Source organism: Chelonoidis abingdonii, chromosome 4 (genome assembly GCF_003597395.2).
Source record: "Chelonoidis abingdonii isolate Lonesome George chromosome 4, CheloAbing_2.0, whole genome shotgun sequence".
Taxonomy (NCBI): domain Eukaryota; kingdom Metazoa; phylum Chordata; order Testudines; family Testudinidae; genus Chelonoidis; species Chelonoidis abingdonii.
In genome coordinates, this window is record NC_133772.1 from 109,524,125 (window position 1) to 109,539,720 (window position 15,596).

Here is a 15,596-nt window from a genome sequence, read left to right on the forward strand (position 1 = left end):
ATTCTGGCTTTTTTAGCACTTAACTTTGCAACCTTAATAATCTTTTTTCAATGTTGTTTTTGTGTGTGTGATTTCTTTGCTCTTAAAAAAGCCAACAGGGAAAAAAAAAACACCAAAACCCAGAAATTGCATCATGTACCATCATACTGACACCTCCAAGAGTCATCAGCAGGCTTGGAACTTGCAGATTCACCACACAGACCCTCTGCCATTTCAGCTAATAGCATAAATAATGGCAACTGTCGTCCTTGGTCCCTAGAGGACGACGAGATGCACACTTTGCCAGTGAGTTTCACAGGTATTTGCTGACTGTACAGAAATGGTCAAACTCAGGGATCTTGGATTCCATTGCAGGCTTTGAAGGAGAGTGTGCTCCATAGGCATATTCTCCCCATGTGTGATGCCACCTCCCCCAACCTGTCCCTGTCCCAGTGCTTTCTCTTCACTCCTTGAGCAAAGGGGACAGATTATTAGGGAAGAGACACTAACATGCTGGAAGAAAAGCACTTATAGTCCAGTATTAACACCACTCAGAATTCCTTATAACATGCAAGAAACATCCCTGGGAACCTTTTCTTTTTGTAACATGAAGTCTACCCATGTTAGCGAGGCCTTTCCAGCCTGGGCCTAGACAACACAAGCTGCTTTTCTTTGGTTTATACCCATTTTTCTTTTCTCCTTAAACAGAAGCTTTTGTTTACAAGCACCAGTCATTTGAATTCATTGTCAATATTAAAGGGAACAAAAGCAGACTGAGCTTCACAGATGACATGCAGGTGCCTGTGCTGAAAAAGTGAATCCTCAGAGCATGTGGGTGCCTGGACACCATTAGTCATGGTTATGACAACTCTAGCACACATGCTTGTGTCTACTCCTCACCTCAGACCGTGGCAGGAACGTGATCTGGGTTGAGGCTCCTCCCAGGTCCAGTGTCCCAACTGTCATCTGGTTCTGGCCATACAACTGCCCTGCAGACAATATCATGCTCAGAATAGCCACTCTTAACTCAGAGACTGCCCATAAGTCCTTACAGCCATCAATACATCACAGACTCATATAGGGGCTGATTTGGCCTGAAGGGTCCACAGCCAGATGAAGATTAGCTTCACATAATGTGAAGCTAGTCTCCGTAACATGCTGGGGTGGTGTCAGGCGGAAAGGATGACTCCCTTCCCCCAACTCATTACCATAGGGCTGGCAGACACAGGGCAGGGACGAGAGAACTTCCCTCCTGATTTCAACTTCACTTCCGTAGAGAGGAAAGGGGGGAAATCCCTACACAGCCAAAAATTGTATGTGGGTAAAATCCTCTCCCCCATCTCTAGCAGACTCTTGGAGAGAGCATAAATTCCCCCCAATCTGTAGCTAATGCTTGGCGAAGTGCAGAGGGTAAATACTGTGGTTTGAGCATTGGCCTACTAAACCCAGGGTTGTGAGCTCAATCCTTGAGGGAGCCACTTAGGGATCTGGGGCAAAAACAGTACTTGGTCCTGCTAGCAAAGGCAGGGGGCTGGACTCAATGACCTTTCAGGGTTCCTTCTAGTTCTATGAGATAGGTATATCTCCAAATTCTGATAACTGATTTGGCCATTACCATTTTCCCTCAGCCAGGGCAGAGGCTCTTTCTTCTAGTTTATCCTGTTTTCTTCCCCCATTCTGCTGCCACAGTGGAGAGGAGAGGGAGGGTAAGCCAGGCAAGGCAGGGGGCACAGACAGGGTAGCCAACTCCAAAATCCGTCCCTTCTATGGGAGGGACCCAGTTCAGGCCTAACAGTGAGGCAAGCAGTTAATTACCTGTCAGAAAGTTCACAGTGATCCAAGCTAAAACTCCTGCAAGATGGGAAAAAAAAAAAAGAGGAACTGAAACTGCTTCTGCCTCCTGTGCCCTCACACAGCCTCATACAATCTGTGTTTTTCAGACAAACAAATAAGACAAGTTCCCTGCCCCAAACATCTCACAATCTAACTTACACTTATAACAAAATGACATGACATGTAAAATTGAAAGGAGTGGGAAGAGGGCTTTTTGGCATCTGTGGATCTAGAGCAGAGCCAAGACTTGGGCTCTGTATCACATCAATACACAAACGGACACTGAGATAAGGTAGCATGTGTAAATTTGCCTTCAGTGTTACCTGACTTTTGAGCATTTAAATGCCTAACCTTAAAACTGCATACACATTCTTTGTATTTTAATTTTTTTGTATATATACAGTTACATGTGAAAAACATGGATCTGCTTAGTGAGACCCAGTAAAATATGAACAACAATTCCTCTCCTGGTCTAGCCACTGAGCTTGGTATTGTCATTGGGTAGCACCTGAGTGTACATCAGCTGTGCAATTCCAGCTGAAACAGATGTAGTTTGAGGAGGGAACTTAAAAAATAAAAATCTATGAAGGCCATAGTAGGCTCTACTAGGACACACCAGTCCTTCTCCCTGCGCACGCAGTACTGTTCCCTACAGCACATTCTCAAGGGCTACATCCCATTATCCCTAATAATACATTATGAATTGCACTAATAATTTCCTTCAAATACTTATAGACTGATCATGCTCATGGTCTCTTACACCAGCATTGGCTCTTTCAATCTTTCCTCACAAATAGGTCCCTACAATTCCCTTTTTTCTGCTCTTCTCAGAACTCCCCCAATTATTACTATATTAGTGGTAATCAGTGCTGGGCAAAATGGGGTGGAAGGGATAGCTCAGTGGTTTGAGCATTGGCCTGCTAAACACAGGGTTGTGAGCTCAATCCTTGAGAGGGCCACTTAGTAATCTGGGGCAAAAATCAGTACTTGGTCCTGCTAGTGAAGGCAGGGGGCTGGACTCAATGACCTTTCAAGGTTCCTTCCAGTTCTAGGAGATAGGTACATCTCCTATTACTATAAAATTTTTCAAAGTTTTTTTTTGGGGGGGGGGGGCGCAGCATAAATAAATATATAAATAAATGCAGATTTGGGTTGACCAAAACATTTCTCAATTTCATGTTGAATTTGCTGCATTGTTTTGGTCAAAATAAATATTTTAAAAATTCTGAAAAAAAAATCAAAATGTTTCAACATTTTTTAAACAAAATCTTTTGTTTGTTCAATTTTAATTGATTTGGTTTTGAAATTTCCTTCAATTTTATTTGAAAAGGCTCAAAATGGAAATGAAACGTTTCAATCATTTTGTTTGACCTAAAGTGATTTTTCCCCCTGACTTTTTGATACGTTTACATTTTGAAAAAATTTCACTTTCAGGTAGGCCCAAAACATTTTTTTTAAACTTTCTGGAAGTGCCAGCAAACCAAAAAAATCAGTTATTCCTATAGTTCAAGTAGTAATGAGGTTCTCATTATTGAATGTAATCTTCCAGATGGGTCTCAAGAGATTTTTCACCTTCTTATTCTGTGATGTGAGATTTCTGTGTACCTACTACAATTTTAGAATGGGCTTTTTTACAGCTATATCATGTCACAAACACATATATAATTTGCTACCCACTCTAACCCCATAGTCTATTTTAGCCATTCCTGGGTCTCTGGGTTTTGCTGCAACTCTGGGTTTTGGACTGTTTCTATGATACTCTATTAGCTACATTTTTTCAAAATGAATTTTATTATATTATTCACCAAAGATTTTGAATATCTCTCAGGTTAAGTAGTGCTGTTTTTATATCCTCATTAGTGGTTTGCAGTACTTCCAAAATTAGCGTCATCTGCAAATTTCACTAACGAGTCTTTTACCCCATCTTCTAGATCATTCATGAAGATATTTAATAAAATAGGTACTAACACAAGTATCTGCAGTTCCTCCTAGATGCTTCCCTACAGCTTGATACTGCACTGCTTATCACCGTATAGCCTTTCAAAAGTAACCTGTGGAGGATTACTGCATCATTTCTACTCACACCTGCACCAGAGGATGACTGCTCAATTGTTGATTTTAAACTCTTTGTTACAGGGACCAACTCTATTTCTGTTCATCCAATGCCAAACAGAAAGATTCTGATAGGATTCTCTACATTCTGGATCATATAGTATCGTCTACATAACTCCAGAACCTTTTTGCTTGCCTGCATTTGTAGCTCAATAGCTGCCCAAGTAGTAAAAATCCTCATGAATACAAAAGGATCCTGTGTTTTCAAGTAGCTTGAGAGTTGAGCTAGAAATGTTTTGCTCTTTCCTTCAGTCCTGGAGGTCATTTCTCTTTCCTTTGGCTGCCATACTCATTTCTCTTTCCCTTTTGCCTTCACCCACTTCCTCCTTCCCAAGACCCACCTTCAGAAGATCCATCCATGATGCTAACACTGTTATTTGGAACCAGAAAGGGTGACTTCTCAAAGACCTCTCTCACCTGAGGAAAGGAGAGATGGTTAGATTCTCTGGGCCTGAGGCCTTGCTCTTCACTGGGGTGCTGGAGAAAGCTTCTCCTTTCTCCCCACACCAGTAGGAAGTAAGGCATGAGTGTGTGGTGTTAGGCAAAGCTGTCTCCTCCTCATGGCACTAGGAAGGAAAAGATGCATACTAGGCCTCTCTCCATCCACCCTTTACACCTCTATCCAAGCGGGGGGGAAGGGGTGGGTGTCAGGCCGCAGCAGAAGGGTTTTAAGGTCTGAGGAGTTCTCATACACTCTTATGGAATTACAGCTGTTTTTCACAGTTGGGACTAAGTTATGATAGAGAGCATGGAGAAGTGAGCTATGAAAGGTACTGTAAGAAGGCCCATACTATTGCACAGAGAGCTCTCAGGTTACCTCTGAGAGCAGAGCCTGGGCTTTGGGCTCTGGCAGCAGCCTCAGTCCAGCTGTAGCTTTCAGCACCACTGGGGTCTCCTTCCAATGACTACATGGCACAGCTTCTTTGGCCATTTTCAACAATCCTTTCACAGTTTCTGCACCCTAAAAACAAACAGAAGCTGTTTCATTCACACTATTCCCTTCAACGGGCAATCAGAAAAACAATAATCACTTTAGAGCCCCCTCCTTCACTCTAGAACACGAGGCAAAGTACATATCCCACAACAGAGGGTGACACACACAAAGGGCCAGCAGGGCAAGTAGGTACCACAGTGATAGGGAGTTAGGGAAGAGAGAGATCAGGAGGGCACATGCATCCTTCAGCATGGGAAGAACAGACTTGTTTACAGAGCTTTTTTTATGACAGAAATTGCAGTTTCTTTGCTCATGAAATTCTAGTCTTTATATTGGGGGGGGCGGGGGTCTGATATCTGACAAACCTGGAAGTCATGCTATAGAGAAACAGGTAGTTTCTCTGGTACTATTACTGACTGAAGAGGCAAGGGGGAGGGAGCAAAGAGAGTCTCCGTAGATTTCAGTACAGTGACACTGTCATGTTCTGGGGTGCAATCCAGACTAGTGAGAGGTTGTGTCACTGTCTGCCCTGTAACCCTGGGGGAGGGGATTCCAGGGGATGCTGCTGATCCGGGACAGGGGGCAGCCCGGGGTGCCGTTGCTGCTCCCGGACCACTGCTCCTGGACCAGCTGCCTGGGGCTGCTAGAGTAGCAGCTGATGTGGCTGGCCCAGGTGCTGCCCCAGCTGCTTGGGTGGAGCTAAGGTCAGCCACACCAGCTGTTGCAGAAGTCATGGAGGTCCTGGAAAGTCACAGAGTCTGTGACCTCTGTGAAAGATTTGCAGCCCTACTGATGACATCAAGAAGGCTGAAACATTTAATGCCCACTTTGCTTCAGCCTTGATTTAAAAAAAAGAAAAAAAAAAAAAAGGATACATTTTGAGCGGATACTTAACACAATTAATATTAACAAGAAGATGGAAGGAACAGAAGTCAAAATAGGGAAAGTACAGATTAAAGAATATTTAGATAAATTAGATGCATTAAAATCAGCAGAGCCTGATGAAATGCACCTCAAGTACTTAAAGAATTAGCGGAATGAATCTTGGAATCACTAGTGATTACCTCTGAGAACTCATGGAGGATGGGTAAGGTCCCAGAGGACTGGAGAAAGGCAAACATAGTACCTATCTTTAAAAGATCCAGAGAATTATAGAAGTCAGCCTAACTTTGATAGCTGGAAAGATACTGGAACAAATTACTAAACAATCAATTTGTAAGCACCTAAAGCATAATAGGGTTATAAGAAATTGTCAACAACAAATCCAAGTTCCTACTTTGGCAGGGTTGGCCTAGAAGATAGGAGGGAAGCTGCAGATGTGATATATTTTGATTTTAGTAGGGCTTTTGACACATTCCCATGTGACATTCTCATAAACAAACTTGGGAAACAAGGTCTAGATTAACTATTGTAAGGAGGGAGCACAACTGGTTGAAAGATGATATTCAAACAGTAGTTATCAATGGTTCACTGATAATTTGTAGGAATGTATCCAGTGGGGTCCAGCAGGAGTCTGTCTTTAGTCTGGTACTATCCAATATTTTCATTAATGACTTGGATGATGGAGTGGACAGTGTGCTTATAAAATCTGTGGATGACACCAAACTAGGACGAGTTGCAAGCACTTTCCAGGACAGGGTAGGAATTCAAAATGATCTTGACAAATTAGAGATTTCAGACCCATGCAACATGATGAAATTCTGTAAAGGTAAGTGCAAGATACTACACTTAAAGAGAAATCAAGTGTACAACTACAAAATGGAGAATAAATGGCCAGGCAGGAATACTGCTGAAGAGGATCTGGGGGGTATACTGAATCACAAATTGAGTATGAGTCAACATTGTGATCCAGCTGTAAAAAGGCTAATATCATTCTGGGGTGCATTAGCTGGAATGTGATATGTAAGACACAGGAGATAATTTTCCCACTCTACTTGGCACTGGTGAAGCCTCAGCTAGAGTTCTGTGCCCAGTTCTGAGTGGCACACTTTAAGAAAGATGTGGACAAATTGGAGAGTCAGAGGAAATCTATAAAAATTATAAAAGACAGCAAACCTGGCCTATAAAGAAAGGTTAAAAAAAAACTAGATATGTTTAGTCTTGAGAAAAGATGACTGGGGGGGACCTGATAACAGTCTTTAATATGTTAGGAGCTGCTATAAAGAGGCTAGCAATCAATTGTTTTCCATGTCCACTGAAGGTAGTACAAGAAGTAATCCTGCAGTAAGGGAGATTTAGGTTAGGTATTAGGAAAAATTTTCTAACTATATGGACAGCTAGGCACTGGAACAAGCTTCCAAGGAGGTTGTGAAATCCCTGTTGTAGTAGGAAGAGAGCCTGAGACATAAGCCCTTGTATCAAAGGCCTGGTATGAGGCAGGACCTGCTTACAGAATTTGGCAAGAACAGGGCTAGTATTGCAGAAAAACACATTCCTAAGAAGTGCTAGTCACAGAGTGCTCATGCAAACACATCCTGATATCAAGTGGTACCAGAACATCCGATATCAAGGATGGTACAAAAACATTCCCCAAGGATAACAGGAACACAGTGACCCCTCCTAAAATATAAGGTCAAGATAATAGTATGTAATAAAAACGTTTTAATTGAACCAACACGTACGAGATGATGGGTGATAACTACCAAAGTCAGGGAGCAGTAACTAACTATGTCAAAGGGGCTGTACTAACTTGTTTGTACCGGGGTATAAAGATGTATCTTAGATGAAGTATTTTTGGCCAGCCTAGGGAGCAGTGAAAAGTCTTGCCATTGACTGAGCTGCATTCAGTGTCACAAGCATACGTGGTATCCTTGTAAAGTCTGCCAGGTGCTATTACTGTGTTTCGTCAACAGTAAACCAGGCTGGGTGTCTTTGCTAAAAGCTGAATCTGTCAATTTATTGAGCAGTTTAATGAAGGTCTTATCTCTGTAGAGCTGGGACAGCATACTGAATAAACACAAACACAGTTGCCCAAAAACAGTTTTTAACAACAGGTTGAACAAACACTTGTCAGGGAGGGTCTAGATTTACTTGGTCCTGCCTTGGCACAGGGGGTTGGACTAAGTGACCTCTCAAGGTCCCTCCCAGCCCTACATTTTTATAATTCTATGATAAATCCAAAAAGCCATTCACTCTTTTTGGATTTAAAGCTTCCTAATCACATGGTCTCTCTTGAAGATGAGTTCCTGTAACACTGAATTTAGCAGCATAGACTGATAAATTTGCTGTCACCACCGAACCCATTACATTGGCCCCACGGTCTAAGGCCACTGATGCATGGGGGACAGAGAAGCAAGTCTGACATTCCTCTATCACTCCTCTTTTTCTGTGCCACAAATTATTGGCAACGTGTAATTTTTGGAAATGCTGGTGGCCTACTCCAGGACTGACTCTGATTCTCCTACTGCCCTACCCTGTTGACAGGTTATTTGCGGCCATCTGACTGAGGCAGCTGTGATTCATTAAATATCACCTGAATCTAAAGAAAGGTGGAAGTAGCCCTCTGGAGGGGAGACAGATTAGGGAAGGGAGCGGTAGGAGCAGTCATGCCTAGGGTTATTGATCCTTTATGATAATAAAACCAAACATCAGGAGGAGGTGATTTTTTTTTAATTCTTTACAGCAAGTGTATAGTCTGTTTGGAACTGGGTGTGGAGTTCACAAGTTTACAACCTTTCCTTGTCATAGTCTCCTCCTCCTCTTCAAAGCTGAGTGGAGGGACACAGGTGCCCACACATTCATTTGAGAGGGCTGACAACTGATCCATGTGTATTGATCTCTGGGATGAAGTCATTTTCAAATCAACAAAGAAGTACCACAGGTAAATCAAGTACCTGTAATTCTGTCAGCTTAATATTAAGGAGTGGGTGCTTGGCAGAGTACAACAGAACATGGGTCCGAGAGGCAGGATACAGAGATCAAAATTACTGTCCTCTTATAGTTGACACTTGACAACTGTCCTTGAAAAGACTTGGAAAAGTGGGAGGTACCAGAAAATTGGTACTAGATTTGGGGTTTTTTTCAGTCTTCAAAATAACAATTTATAAAGGAAGGTGCTAAAGGTGGACAAACAATGAATTAAATCTCACAACAATCCTGTGAGATAGGTAAACATTCTACTGATTTCAGAGATAAGGAAACTTAGGCACAGACAGAGGAGATTACTTTACCAAGGCCACACAATGAATCTGTGGAATAGAACTGTGATCTCTTGACTCCCAAGTCCTGTGCTTTAGCTTCAAGACCACCTGAGAAACTACGGTCTCACTGTTACTGGAAACTTTAACATGTACATTTCTTAACTTCATATTTAATTTTGAAACTAGGACAGTGGCTCCCAAACCTTTTTAGTGGAGCTCAACTTTGACCACCTCCCCACACCTTGTGTTCACCTTGCCTTTGCCTTTTTTCCTTGTCCACTTTCACGCTTTCCCTCCCCTTCTGTTTCTGGGTCTGTTCTCTAATCTATGAATTCTTTCCATCTGTCTTCTGCACTCCCTGTTCTTCATTCGCCAGTAGAATGCACTGCTGTTCAATGTGGAGATGAAGTGTCACCAGTGGCTCAGGCCACCTATATTTTTAGATGAGCTGGATGACTAACATGGGAGCAGAGAAAAGGGTCAATGGGGCAGCTGCCTGTATATTAGGAACTGCTTCTGCACGGCTGACTCTCTTAGGGGCTGCAGAAGTAGGGCCTGAACCCAATGGGATCTGACTCTCAGGCTTAGGTCAGGTCGTCTCTGATCTCTTCCTCTTGCCCATGGAGTCTGCAGGCCAGTGGCTGCTGTGTCCCCACTTCTGTCAGCCACCACCACCACTTTGGCTTACTCGCTCCATAGCACAGAGTGCAGCAAAGGGCTGCAGCACCTCTCAGGCTTTAAAATTAGGCCTGAGCAGACCTCTAACTGAGGCACTAAGGAGATGAGCAACTATTTGTTCTTGTCGCAGACCTGGTCAGGCTCCCTGGCTGGTGGCTCACCAGACTGCTGGGGGGGTGGGGGGGGGATCCAGTTATTGGACCCCAGGTGTTTTAAGCCTCTGGAGCGTAAACAGCACTCAGGCACTTAGGCAGACTCTTCGGGTGCAAACCCTGCATCTAGCAACCTGTTCTGAGAGCAGAGACCCCTGTGGTAGAGATCTGCTCAGGCATGTTTTTAAAGCCTGACCCAAACCCGACTACACCACAGCTAACCTGAACCAAGCCTGAGAGTGTTGAGTTGTTTACAGACTCAACCCAACTATGACACTTTGCCCTAAACCTATGTCAGCACCACTGCTGCCTTGCCTTTGGAGGTTGACCTCGTGAGGGCTTTGCACTCCTCATGCCCTGTGCTCATGATCCATCTCCAACTCCCTCCTGCCCATGGGGTGAGCACGGTAATGGTTGCATGCCCCACTCATGCCAGCTGCCATCGCCTTGCTGCGCAGTGTGCACTGTGCAATAAGAGCACCGTGACTCTTCAGCACACTAACTCCATGGCACACACAGAATGCAGCAAGGTGGCAGGAACTGCCAGGAGCAGAGTAAGCAGCTGCCGCCAATCCCAAGGGCTGGAGGAAGTGATCAGAGATGACTTGGGAGGGTCAGATTGTTTTCAGACCTGACCCGACCCTGACACATCGTTGGATCCCGTTGGATTTGAGTTGGGCTGCAAAGCTCAACTATGCAGTCAAAGTGCCTAGCCTCTTGAATCAGCGCCGACACCTCTAGACGTCCCTGTAGCTTAAACACACCATTTCGTAGATTTCCAACCAAAGGTGTGAGCCTTCTGGTTTCTCTCTTCCAGGGGCCACATGACAGGTGTAACACATAATGCACACACTGCATACAGAATTCTAATACCATTACTCTGTACTTAACAGATAAGGCACAGACAGATTCCCCAAATTATCACATTTATCCCTCCAATATCACAAATCTAGTTGCTCACCAGATTGCTGTGAAGGGATATACTGAAACCCTCCTCCCCCATGTGCTTTCCTGGGTCTCAGTAGACTACACACAGTTTCCTCCCTCAGCCTCTCTAGCACATTTCCTGGGCATCAACTCTGTCTATTATCCCTTCACAGAAATGGAGCCCCACACCCCACTTGCTGCAGGCCCCCCAGGATCAATGCAGACTCCAAAGATAACTCAGTATTTAAAACACATCTTGTTCCAGAACTCCATCCAAAGGTGTGAGCCTTATGATTTATCTCTTTCAGAGGCCACAAGGTAGCAGTTGTATCTAACAAATCCAGACTTTGCACTTGAACTTGAACACAACATTGCTCTTTACTTAAGGCATGAGAAACATACAGAGAGTACAGCTTATATAGATAAGAACAAACATCCTGAATGCAATGCCTCTCCCTCTAGCTCATCATTCCCCTAGCAGTCCTTGAGGAAACATCTGTGTTCAAGTAGCCATGGTTTCCCCTGCCTTATCAGGCTACTGCAGCAGCTCCTCTCAGCTTGAACTGGTGAAAATGGCTCAAGACCCCAAAGAGATCAGCTCTTGTTCCTTTATAACCTTCCGTCTCTCTGTCAGGTGACTTGTGAATCTGCCTCCTCAGCTGACTTTACTGCCAAGTCATCCTTCCCCTGACAAACCAGTTCTTCCGGTTGGAAGCCAGTCCGCTGTCTAGGTTTTTTGTATTTCAATAGAGGAATGTCCCAATTTATTGTCAGTCATGCATCACAACACCTTGGAATTTCAGTCCATCATGTCAGTAACAGGAGAACAGAGAAGGTAAAGAACCCCACTTCCAAAATGGAGTTTGCAGGGTTTGACAGAGATACATATAAAGAGCCCCCAATATCAAACAGAATTCATAAATTGTACATACAGATTCCCAAATTCTCACAGAACCTGAAGCAATTACTTAGCTAAAGGTATAAGAGAACATTGTACTGTGCATTTCTGAAAATGAATTTTATATCACTTAGAACAAGGATCGGCAACCTTTGGCACACTGCCTGCCAGGATAAGCCCTCTGGCGGGCCAAGCCGGTTTGTTTACCTGCTGCGTCCGCAGTCGGCCGATCGCAGCTCCCACTGGCTGCAGTTTGCTGCTCCTGGCCAATGGGGGCTGCGGGAAGCGGTGGCCAGCACATCCCTCAGCCCGCACCACTTCCCGCAGCCCCCATTGGCCTGCAGCAGTGAACCGCGGCCAGTAGGAGCTGCGATCAGTCGAACCTGTGGACGCGGCAGGTAAACAAACTGGCCTGGCCCACCATGGGCTTTACCCTGGCAGGCCGTGTGACAAAGGTTCCCAATCCCTGGCTTACAGCTTCAGTATTGATTCTCCCCCACCAAAACTTATTTAAAAAAAACTATTTCTCACTGAAGTCCTGCTGCATACAAAGGTTTACATTTAGTTCATTTGTCTGAGAGAGTTTTCCTTGCACAAAATAGCAACTTTTTTACAATTGAAAAGAGGTTTTTTCTTTCTTTCTTGGTCTACTATATAACTCAAGTAGGATTTGTTTCCCCTCAAAATTCCCAAGGAAAAAAATAATTCACCTTTGTACTGAGACATTACAGCCCAAAAGGAAAAATTTAGAAAGTTACTAGTAAATGAAAATGGAGCATTTACTTAACTATCATGTTTGGAGTAGTTACAGAGAAGAGAGTAAATATGGATACTGGTAGTAAATAAATCATGTTTTAAATTACTATGGAATAGGAACTCTGCTAAGAAAGCATACAAGTTCCACCTCTAACAATAGTAGTTATTCTTTGCTCTAAATCAGAGGATCTGAAAGAACTTTGGAAATAGTGAAACAAACCTCACATTTTCCATGTGAAGTAGGCAAGTGTAATTATTACCATTTGAGAGGGATGAAAACTAAGGCATAGCTGTGGAGTGACTTTGGTCAAAGAGCCATTTAATGACAGATGTGTGAACAGGTCCCTTAAATCTGGACTCCCAGTTCCCTGTGCAAACCATTAGATATAGTCCATCATCTTAAGTAAATTACAGGTGGCGTTAAGGTGAGAAGACCTATTCATAGGCAACATGGGAGATTCCAGAAGTCTTACCTTTTCAGGCTGATCAACATAAGCTGAAAGACCTGGCTTCACTGACTCAAAGATTTCCCCTTCCAGCTCTGGAGGCTGCTCTGCACAAATGAAACAAAGTAGAACATGAGAAAGCCTATACCACCTGCTCTGCTGCTCTTTAGCTTCAAACTTAGGAACAGATTATTTCACATGAAATCACCCACGGTGACCATCCCCTATATCTCCCTGCAGATATCCACCACCCCTTTCCAATACAAACACTGATCCTCCTTTGCCAGGAAACGATTTAACAAAATGTGCCCATTGTGCTCCAAATTCAATAACCACTTGTTAAAAACACATCAAGTTACAAATACAAGGAAACATATCAAGTTTCCTAAAGATAATGCATGAAAACGCCATCCAACCCTCAGTGAGACTTATTCCCCTTACACAATTGCCCAGATTAAAGCATTTGGAAACAGATTTTTTTTTTGTATGCCCAGAAGTTCAAACAGCCTTTGTTAGATTAACAGGGAAGAGAGTTGCACAGTGAAGCCCCACCACATACTGAGAACCACCACCACCACCACCACCATGAGTTTGGATCTAGGGGCGGATAGTAGAACTGCCCCAGCTCTCCCAAACTCTGGGACGGTGCATGAAGAGAAAAGCATCTCTAAGGCAGCCAGGGCCTAAGCCAATCTGATCAGGGTGTGGAATCCTGCAGGTTGCATCTCTGAGAAATGCCCTTCTTTGTTGAAATTCTGCCATTCAGCCTTACCTGGGTTTTTCTGCACAAAGGTGTAAATGTGAATTCGGGTCCCAGTGCTTCCTGCATCAAACATGATGCCATAAAAGGTGTTGGTATGGGCATTTGCAAGGCACACACGAGGTGGAAAGAGACCCTGAAACCACATATCCGGGCTGGGATGGGAAACAACACAGTAGATAGAGGAAAGGGCCAGCATTAGAAAGATGGTGAGCCAGGAGGCTGCCATCCTGCAAGGAAACCTTGAGGCAGCTGGAGTATGGATCAGCATTCACAGAGTTGCAGGAGCTCCTGGAGAGTGAAACAAGAACAGAGGTTACCAACAGCTTTCTCCTTCATACCTCTGTTTTAAGGAATCTGCCCAGCACAGAAGCTACCCACACTTAAAAAAGAAAGGTGTCCATCCTGACTGCCCATACCCAAAGGACAAGTGCTCTCGGCTATCCCCACCCTAAATACAGGGGCTCTCCCTCTAAGTTCTGCAACTGCACCTGACTAGTTTGCTCTTTCAGAATAAAGGCTCCTCTCTGTTGCTGCAGACATCTGCATTGAACACTTAAAAACTGAATCCCAGGATACCTAATCTTGACTTTGTACACAGAACCTTCTCTCTCACCTGGGTTTTCAGATCGGATTTACACTCTTGGGACTTTCCTGACAGCTCAAGCCTCAGCTGAATTCACACCTTATGTAAGTCGAGCTGAGGGCTGGATCCCTCCGTCCTGACATCCACATATGGGATGCTGGCCTGCCACAGAACACAAATGTCATTCAGTACTACAAACAAAGAGAATTTCATCTCAGGCTGATGATAGCTGCTTGGAGAGGTCAGTTTATGGGGAGGGTAAAGAGCATAGACTGCAAGCGGCACTGTGGTCATCAAGAGGGATCTGTGCTGCAGGAAGGGAGACTAAATGGTGACACGCACCTGACCCCAGTTTCTCATCCCCCTCTCAGTGTTCAAACATCTCTGATGGCATTTTGCCTACAAGTCAGTTGTTTATCCTCCCCTCTTGGTACAAAGTTCTCTGCCAAACAAGGACAAACTATTTTTACACTTTGACCAAGTATCCCCCTCTCTTTCGCAGAATGAAAACTGCTCATATGGCCTATAATATGCCAACATTATTTACCGTCTCCCAAGTGCATCACCTAGTATTAGGTATCAAGATTCAGCAGCTTTCCCCTCCTATTACCCTCCACTCTGTGATTAAAGTCTCCCTGCATGCTCGTCTTGCAAGGAGATGCTAACAAAGGAAACACAGGTACAGAAACTGCACAGTCACTAATCAAGTGCTTAATTGAAGAAAAAAGAGGAGAATATTGTTGTCTTTATTATTTGTACTGAACACCACCAAGAGAACCCTGCCAGGGCCACATTGTGAACAAATACAACAAAAGTACCCTAGCACAGCATTTCTCTAATGTGGCCACCATGGCTGCATGCAGCCAGCAGGGGCTTTTCTTGCGGCCACAGCCTCCTGGGCTGTGATAGGGGCAGGGAGCAGTGGTCCCTCTCGCAGGGGCGCCAGTGGGGGTTGGGCCCTGCCCACCTCCAGAGACAAATGCTGGAGGTGCAGGCAGTTGGTGAATTTCCCACTTTCCGGGGGGCGGAGGGTGGGGCAGGCTTTGGCAGGAGGGCTTCATCCACATGGTAGCAGGCTCTGGTCTCAGGCTCATCATCCATGCCATCGCCCCTGGGTCCTGTGGCCTCCCTGCCCACCTCCCCATCCAGGGCTTAATTTCTCCCAGGGCTTGCTGGAGCTGAGTAGGTCTGCTGTGAAAAGCGAGATTAACAAAGATACAAATAACACTTTTCACAGCAGCAGATTTATTATCTAGCAAGTATTTTAAAAAGCAACCAAAAAAGCAAATGAAACAACAAACAACAAAAACAAAAACGACAAGAACATGCAAAGCACCTTATTTCTGTTTCTATTCTGTTTAGGTCCAGTAAAGAATAGAGACCACTGTACATTATT

The 15,596-nt window shown here is 44.2% G+C and overlaps 1 protein-coding gene across 4 annotated transcripts in view; it reads right to left on the reverse strand.

Annotated features, from left to right (window-relative positions):
• ENTPD5 (ectonucleoside triphosphate diphosphohydrolase 5 (inactive)) overlaps nt 1-15,596 on the reverse strand; it is a 43,379-nt gene that overhangs the window by 18,295 nt on the left and 9,488 nt on the right. For 3 of the 4 annotated variants that reach the window (XR_004376708.2, XM_075065552.1, XM_032801971.2), the window contains exons 2-8: nt 14,231-14,362; nt 13,627-13,905; nt 12,882-12,961; nt 4,742-4,885; nt 4,266-4,341; nt 1,795-1,830; nt 880-968 (exon numbers count right to left, since the gene is read on the reverse strand). Coding sequence is in view for 3 of the 4 variants with exons in the window: in XM_075065552.1 (XP_074921653.1) it covers nt 880-968; nt 1,795-1,830; nt 4,266-4,341; nt 4,742-4,885; nt 12,882-12,961; nt 13,627-13,885 (684 nt within the window). In the remaining variant the exon portion in view is untranslated. The remainder of the gene's footprint in view (nt 1-879; nt 969-1,794; nt 1,831-4,265; nt 4,342-4,741; nt 4,886-12,881; nt 12,962-13,626; nt 13,906-14,230; nt 14,363-15,596) is intronic. The other variant, XM_032801970.2, reaches the window with a different exon arrangement.